At 49.5% G+C, this 8,291-nt stretch overlaps 1 protein-coding gene across 1 annotated transcript in view; it reads right to left on the bottom strand.

Annotated features, from left to right (window-relative positions):
- Window positions 1-1,665: 1,665 nt before the first annotated feature.
- Window positions 1,666-8,291, bottom strand: part of LOC122544236 (myelin-associated glycoprotein-like) — a 42,147-nt gene continuing 35,521 nt past the window's right edge. The window contains exons 9-11 of the mRNA XM_043683312.1: window positions 5,805-5,901; window positions 5,436-5,517; window positions 1,666-4,234 (exon numbers count right to left, since the gene is read on the bottom strand). Coding sequence (XP_043539247.1) covers window positions 3,968-4,234; window positions 5,436-5,517; window positions 5,805-5,901 — 446 coding nt within the window. The 3' untranslated portion in view covers window positions 1,666-3,967. The remainder of the gene's footprint in view (window positions 4,235-5,435; window positions 5,518-5,804; window positions 5,902-8,291) is intronic.

Below are 8,291 nucleotides of genomic sequence, written 5' to 3'. Positions count from 1 at the left end.
TAGGACACGTTCCCACAGGGAGTGGAGGGGGGAATGTGGGACTCATTCCCACAGGGAGTGAGAGGGAGAAACGTGGGATTTGCTCCCACTGGGATTGGGAGATCTATCCTGTCGGTTAAACTGTACAAATACACAAGGGTAAGGAAGAGAAGGAGATGATAAAGGGGGCTGGAAGGAGGGCAGTGTGGAGCAGGAACAGTGCACTTTCCACTGCGTTTGCAGATGGCTGACTGGATGAGTAAATGAAGTTTGCAAAGCTGTTCTCTGGCTGGGCAACATTTAAATTGTAGTTCCGTGACAGGACTTGGGAGAAACAAAAACGTGTTTTGCCTGCTTCAATCCCTCCCCCACCTGTCAGCAGTGAACCACCCTGAGCAGATACAAAGCACACCCCCAGCAGCAGCAGTGCACAGACACAGAGAGAGTTAGCCTGACCATACAGCCACACAGCAAGTCACAAGGACACTCCACCACCTCCCTGATGTGGGAGTCTGCACTCTCCAGTCTGTCACCAAGACAAACATCGACTGTGCCTGGAGGACCATCAACTCAGGGAAAGACACTCTTTGCTCTGCCCACAACAAGGAGTTCGCCCTAAGCGAGTGTTGCAGACTGGCACGTTCCAAGCTCCGGGCTACATGCTGAGGGACACATGAAAGCTTGGGGCAGCTGCCGCTAAGGCACAGTGGGGAAAGACCACTGTCTGAGGTCTCCCTGCTGAAGGTAAGTTCAGTTATCGGACCCTCCTCCGACATGCATACACAGATTTAAACAAACAAGAGATGTCTTTGGTTTGCTTATACTGCATATGTAAACGCTGTCCAGAATTGAACTGCTCAGTCACTATGTATGTTATGTAAGGCTTTTTATGAATAATGTATATTTTTGAAATAAACAACAAGTCTGCAAGAGCTTCAAAGCTTTAATAGTGGTTGCTATAGTCATGTAGGAATTGGAACAATCAAATGGCGCAGAGCAAAACTCTATAAACAGAACTATGGTGACTGCCAGGCCTCACATCCTTTCAGAGACTACTCAGACACTGTTCATTCCTGCCAATTCAGTGCTCCCTCGGCACTGACTTTCCAACAGTGCCCACTCCCTCAGCACTGACCCTCCGACAGTGCGGCACTCCCTCAGCACTGACCCCCCCAACAGTGCGGCACTCCCTCAGCACTGACCCTCCGACAGTACTGCGCTCCCTCAGCACTGACCCTCCGACATTACGATACTCCCTCAGCTGCAACCCTCTGACAGTGTGTCGCTCTCTCAGCACTGATCCTCCAACAGAGCGGCACTCCCTCGACACTAACCTTCTGACAGTGCGGCACTCCCTCAGCACTGACCCTCCAACAGTGTGGTGCTCCCTCAGCACTGACCCTCCGATAGTACAGCGCTCCCTCAGCACTGACCCTCTGACAGTATAGTGCTCCCTCAGCACTGACCCTCTGACAGTATAGTGCTCCCTCAGCTCTGACCGTTCAACAGTGTGGCGCTCTCTCAGAACCAACCCTCTGACAGTGCGGCATTCCCTCAGCGCTGACCCTTCAACTGTGCCCGCTCGCTCAGCATGATCCTCTGACAGTGTGGTCCTCCCTCAGTGCTGACCCTCTTACAGTGCGGCGCTCCCTCAGCACTGACCTCCGACAGTGACCACTCCCTCAGTACTGACCCTTTGACAGTGCGGTTCTCGCTCAGCAATGACCCTCCGACAGTGCGGCACTCCCTCAGCACTGATCTTCCGACAGTATGGTACCCCTTCGGCACTGATCCTCCCACAGCACTGACCGCCCAACAGTGCGGCACTCAGCACCGACCCTCCATCAGTGCGGCACTCCCTCAGAACTAACCCCCCGACAGTGCGCCACTCCCATAGCACTGACCCTCTGACAGTGAGGCACTCCCTCAGTACTGACCCTCCAACAGTGTGGTGCTCGCTCAGCATTGACCCTCCGACAGTGTGGTGCTCCCTCAGCATTGACCCTCCGACTTGGAGACTTTAACCCGAGGGTGACCACAGCTGAAGGGAGGAGTAGGATGTTGGAACCTTGCTCAGCCAGGATCATAAGGACCATCCAATCCCCAATGGGCCTGGTTAAAAACAACAGGACAGTTACTACCAGTGTCTGAGAAAACCAAAACGATGATCACTGAGCGTCACCAGTGGCAGGAAGATGTCGTTGCAGCGTGACATGTTTACACGGGAAATTTCCATGAGAAGTCATAGTGTGTGTAATAAAGTCAGCCAGGTCAACTCCTGAATCTGAGTTTCCTGAGAATGGGTTAACAGCCCCAATCAGGGAGCCCTGGCTGACAGATAGAAACAGCAGTATCGGTCGTTCTGTTCACTCTGAGAGCGGCTCTGAGGAAACTAGATCAGTGTCACTGCCCACGTGTTAATAAAGGGGGACTTGGCGACAGGATACCAGTCTCTGTGTGGAGTTATTTCAGTAGCAGAGTTATGCACATTCCTGAAGAAATTCACTTACAACGGTTGTCTTTGAGCTGTGTAAATATTTCTGGCATCATGCCATTATTTAGGAAACTTGACTCATTCGATCCTGTTGTTGAAGACTGGGCCCAGTGTGTGGAAAGAATGTGTTGATTTTTCCAGGCAACTGACACTGGGGCAGATAGAAAGCCATTCTTCCGACAGCTTGCGGACCTGCAGCTTTTTTGGTTATTAGGAGCCGAATGTATCCTGATGCACCAGAAACCAAAACATTTCCAATTGATGGATTTAGTTAAGGAATATAACAACCCAAAGCCTCCTCTGATTCTGATACACCATTGGTTTTACCAGGGGAATCCATGTCTGGATTTTTGATGAGGTTAAGATGACTGGCTCTGGTGACTCTGGTTTAACCCTTAATGAGTGTTTGGTACATGGGATTAATGATATAACCATGCAAAAACACCTCCTAGCTGAAGCCCAACTGGACTTTCAAACAGGCACTTCAACTGGATTTATCATTGGAAAATGGCCAGTGGAGCACGAGTTACAGGGTATTCCGATGGAAGTGGACACCCTCACCAGTCCGACTGAGCTTGGGGAATGCCACTTGAGTGAAGGCAACTGCACAGCCTCACTCAGGACACATCCTGAACGGAGGGACTCTAGGTCAGCACACAGCAAAACCCCAAAACAAAACCAAGCCTCAGCCAAAGGGTTCAAGTTTTCACTGAATCCAGGCCGGCGAGCCATTGTAGTTGTTGCTGGTAGGCGGACTCGAGGTAGCAAAAGAGACCCACTGAGTCTTCATGCCTTTAGCGTGTGAAGAAGAGGATGCATTTCTTCCAAGGTGTTCCGAGTGCGAGTGATGGGCTACAGTTTGGGACATGCCGGCTGTATGCAAGGCTGAGTCTGAGGAACCAGACCTAGTGCGAAAATACCAGAGGAGAGACTACAAGCAGAAGGCTACAGGTCTACGTCCCCGGAATTAAAAGGGGAAGGATGCACTGATTCTCACAAGGTCAGCCAGGTGGATCCCACAGACTGGACCGGTTTAACAGCCCCAAACAGGGAGTCTGGGCTGACAGATGTAAACAGGAGTTTCAGGGGTTCTGTTCACTCCAAGAGCTGGCTCTGAGGGAACTGGATCAGTGTCACATGTAAATAAAAGGGAACGTGGTGACAGGAAGCTGGCCTCTGTGCAGTTATTTCAGTATGAACTTAGCTAACAGGAAGGGCGTGTGAGAACAGGAAGCACTATCTTGGGTACAAACATTATTCCTACAAACTTTCTCCTACAAACATTATTCTCCAGGATATGGCATTTACGATAAATGTATGGGCACAGACGTGTCTGAGTGGTTTAATCACGTGTACAGAAGCTGAAGACTTTGATTAATTTCTCAGTGTTTTAGAAGCTGCAAAGCTCGAAGTGGGGTGTTCCAGTCTCAGAACAAAGTTAGACAAGTCATTTTCTCTTCATTGTTACTTAACCTTAACAGCTGCAACTACTCCTCACACCTTCCTCCCTGTTTTTCCCTCAGTTTGGGGCTGGAATCTGATCTCTGCATATTCTGTTTCCTCGCCCCTCTGTATGGTCCCGTCACCGCAGGGCAGCTTTGACAAGTTGGCATTGGCATAGACAATGTCCTCAGTTCCATCAGGGTGTGTAGCAGCTTCTCCCACTGGACCTTCAAAGACATCCTGGCGAGCTTGTCGTGTCTCTCCAGCTGTGTCCCTGGTTGGAATCTGAGGGTGAGTGAGTACCCTGTTCCGTGAACCCTGCAGAGAAATGGGAACAGATTTCATTTATTGGCAGGAAAGGGTTTAAATTACTGCACAGCCTCGAAAGAGTAAGTCATGGTTCAGTTGGTGTCACCTTGTCTTTCATAGTTCTGAGACTGAAACATAAGCCTTGACACTTCACAGCCAATTGAAAGATATTTTACTTAAAGTGCCACCACAGTTCTAATGTACAAAATCTAGCACATGACAATCTCTTGCAAACAGTAAAGGGTCACTAAACCAGATTATTTCGTTCAAAAATTTAGCCAGAGGTTCAGGACACCAGCGAGAGACCATCACAGCTTTAATTCCTAAGAGTGGCCATGGATTCTTTTACACCTGCCTGAGAGGCAACTCTTGTCAGTTTAACGACTCATCTGAAGGGCAGAATAAAACTGACCCTCCGACAAGGCCCACTTCCTCAGCACTGACCTTCTGACAGTGCTGTGCTCCCTCAGCAGTGACCCTGCGACAGTGCCCACTCCCTCAGCGCTGACCCTCCGACAGTGTGGCTCTCCCTGAGCACTGACCCTCCAACAGCTGGTGCTCCCTCAGGGCTGACCCTCTTACCATGTCCACTCCTGTAGCACTGATACTCTGAACGTGCGCCTGCTCCCTCAGCACTGGCCCTCCGACAGTGGCGCTCCCTCAGCACTGACCCTCCGACAGTGCGGCACTCCCTCAGCACTGACCCACTCCCTCAGCACTGACCCTCCGACAGTGCGGCGTTCCCTCAGCACTGACCCTCCGACAGTGCCCACTCCATCAGCACTGATCCTCCGACAGTGCAGCACTCACTCAGCACTGACTCTCTGACAGTGCGGCACGCCCTCAGCACTGACCCTCCGACAGTGGGTGCTCCCTCAGCACTGACCCTCCGACAGTGCCCACTCCATCAGCACTGACCCTCTGACAGTGCGACACTCCCTCTTCACTGACCCTCCGACAGTGCCCACTCCCTCAGCACTGACCCTCTGACAGTGTGGTGCTCCCTCAGTGCTGACACTTCGATTGTGCAGACCTGATGTACGGTTCAAGCCTTCAGCTGTGTGATGTTGAGACTACAACCTGCTGTTTCAGAGAGAGAGCTCGATTGGCTCAGCTCATGTTGACTCCATAGGTGAGAATCAATGGTTAACTGTTTGTCTGGGACATGCTGAGATTGATGGTTTGGTATGAGTGCAAACACCCTCTGTACCTTGTGCTTCACAGAGATTTGACTGTAGATCATTGCAATGTCATTGGTCTTTGAAGGTGCCTCCTCAGTCGTTGGCTTTCTCCTGCAATAGCACAATATCACAGTGTAGTTATTGTACATCAGAGAGTCAGTGCAGCATAGATACTATCACACAGTTGGAAGTTCCTCTTGAATTTGCATCCACCTCCCTCACAACAACTCATAGCTATTGATCTGGACACACAACAATGAAAGGCTCGCTCTGGATCGGAGGGACATCGGGACCACTTACAGAAGAACTGCTTTACTCCATGGGAACAGTCACCTCTTGTTGGAAAGAAAGTGGAAATAAATACTCAGAGTAAGATTGAATGAAGCATCCACACTTACTTTCGCACGCACAGGAAAATTAAGATTCCAGCCAGGAAAACACTCAATACGACTCCAGCCACGACTAATCCCAATGTCCATTTATTGGAATTTCTACCTGTAAAAACAGCCATTAATTACTGAGCTCTAGTTTTGGAATGATGGCCTGGTGTACATTGAGGAGCAATTCACTCCGTTTTTAAATATTTATTCTTCAGAAATGTTGACATTTAATGCCCCTTGGGAAGGTGGAGGGCTTTTTTGACCTGAACCACACAAATCGAGACAGAAGTTCAGAGGCTGGAGTCACCTGTGCACACAGACTGGGATGAGGCAGGTTTCCTTCACTAGCAGGACATTCATGACCCACCTCATGATCTCCGTCAATGCAACAACTCAAGCTCATTGAAGCAGTTGATGGTCAGCTCATGATCACATTTGTGGGATCTTGCTGTGCACGAACTGGCAGCCTTGTTTCAGCTAGCATCTAAGTTCAGCAGGTAATAGGGAAAGGAAAATGGAATGCTGGCCTTTATTTCAAAGGGAATAGAGTGTATGAGTTGGGACTTTTCACTACAATGATGGAAGGCACTAGGCAACTGGAAATACAATGAACAGTTTGGGGTCCCTTATCTCAAGAAGGATAGTCTAGCACCAGAGAAAGTTCACTCAGCTGATACTACATATGGAGGGATTGTCTTATGAGGAGAGGCTGATTCAGTTGGGCCCGTACTCATTTGAATCATAGAATCCCTACAATGTGTGAAACAGGCCATTTAGCCCAACAAGTCCACACCGACCCTGCAAAGAGTAACCCACCCAGATCCATTCTCTACCTGATTACTTTACATTTCTGCTGACTGATGTACCTAACCTGCACATCCCTGAGCACGATGGGCAGCTTAGCATGCCAATCACCTGAACTTAGATTAGATTCGCTACAGTATGGAAACAGGCCCTTCAGCCCAAGTCCCTCCAAAGAGTAACCCACCCAGACCCATTCCCCTAGCCTATATTTACCCTGACTAATGCACCTATCACTGTGGGCAATTTCCCATGGCCAATTCATCTGACCTGCACACCTTTGGATTGTGGGAGAAAACCAGAGCACCTGGAGGAAACCCACTCAGACATGGGGAGAATGTGCAAACTCCACACAGACAGTCGCCCAATGCAGGATTCAAACCCAGGTTCCTGGCACTGTGAGACATCAGTGCTAACCACTGAGCCACCGTGCCACCTGCACACCTTTGGACAGTGGGAGGAAACCGCAGCACCCGGAGGAAAATGTGCAAACTCCACACAGACAGTCGCCTGAGACTGGATTCAAACATGTGTACCTGGCGCTGGGAGGAAGCAGTGCTAACCACTGAGCCACCGTACCGCCCACTGAGGTTTTGAAGAACAAGAGGTGACCTTATTGAAATGTACAAGATTCTGAGAGGACTTGATAGGTAGATCATCAGTCCACAAGAGAAAGAGGCAGAGTTAGGCCACTCATCCCATCAGGTCTGCTCCACCATTCGATTATGGCTTCTATGTTCCTCACTCTCACTTGCCTGCCTTCTCCCTGTAACCCTTGATCCCCTTACTCATTAAGAACCGATCTATCTCAGTCTTAAATTTGATGATTTGGGCTCCGCAGCCCTCTGTAGCAATGAGTCCCACAGATTCCCCACCGTCTGGCTGAAGAAATTCCTCCATATCTCAGTTCTAAAGGGTCGCCCCATCACTCAGGTTGTGCTCTTGGGTCCTAGTCTTTCCTACTAGTGGAAAACTCTTCTCCATGTCCACTCTATTCAGGTTTCTCAGTATCCTGTACATTTCAATCAGATCCTCCGCCTCATCCTTCTAAACTCCATCGAGTACAGCCCCGGTGTCCTCAACCACTCCTTATATGTTACGCCTTTCACCTCCAGGGTCATTCTTGTAAACCTCTCCTGGACCATCGCCAATGCCAACACATCCTTCCTTTCAAAAGGAAAATTGTTGATAACTTTGAACACCTTAGTCAGGTCATTTCTTTTGTCCTTTCTGTTCCATTGAGAATAAGCCCAATTTCTCTAATCTGCCCTTGTATCTGAAATCCCTTATTTCTAGTATCATTGTGGCAAATTTCAACAGCATGGTGGCTCAGTGGTTAGCACTGCTGCCTTATAGTGCCAGAGAACTCAGTTTGATTCCACCCTTGGAGAATTGAATGTTTGCACATCCTCCCCATGTCTGCGTGGGTTTCCTCTGGGTGCTCCAGTTTCCTCCTACAGTCTAAAGATGTGAAGGTTAGGGTGGATTGGCCATGGGGAATTGTCCCATAGTGCCCAGGGATGTGCAGGTTAGGGTGGATTGGCCATGGGAAATTGTCCCATAGTGTCCAGGGATGTGCAGGTTAGAGTGGATTGGCCTTGGGAAATTGTCTCATAGTGTCCAGGGATGTGCAGATTAAGGTGGATTGGCCATGCTAAATTGTCCCATAGTGTCCAGGGATGTACAGGTTAGGGTGGATTGGCC

This window comes from Chiloscyllium plagiosum, chromosome 47 (genome assembly GCF_004010195.1).
Source record: "Chiloscyllium plagiosum isolate BGI_BamShark_2017 chromosome 47, ASM401019v2, whole genome shotgun sequence".
Taxonomy (NCBI): domain Eukaryota; kingdom Metazoa; phylum Chordata; class Chondrichthyes; order Orectolobiformes; family Hemiscylliidae; genus Chiloscyllium; species Chiloscyllium plagiosum.
The sequence above is the reverse complement of the archived record's forward strand: the minus strand, read 5'-3'. Positions and strand labels throughout refer to the sequence as shown.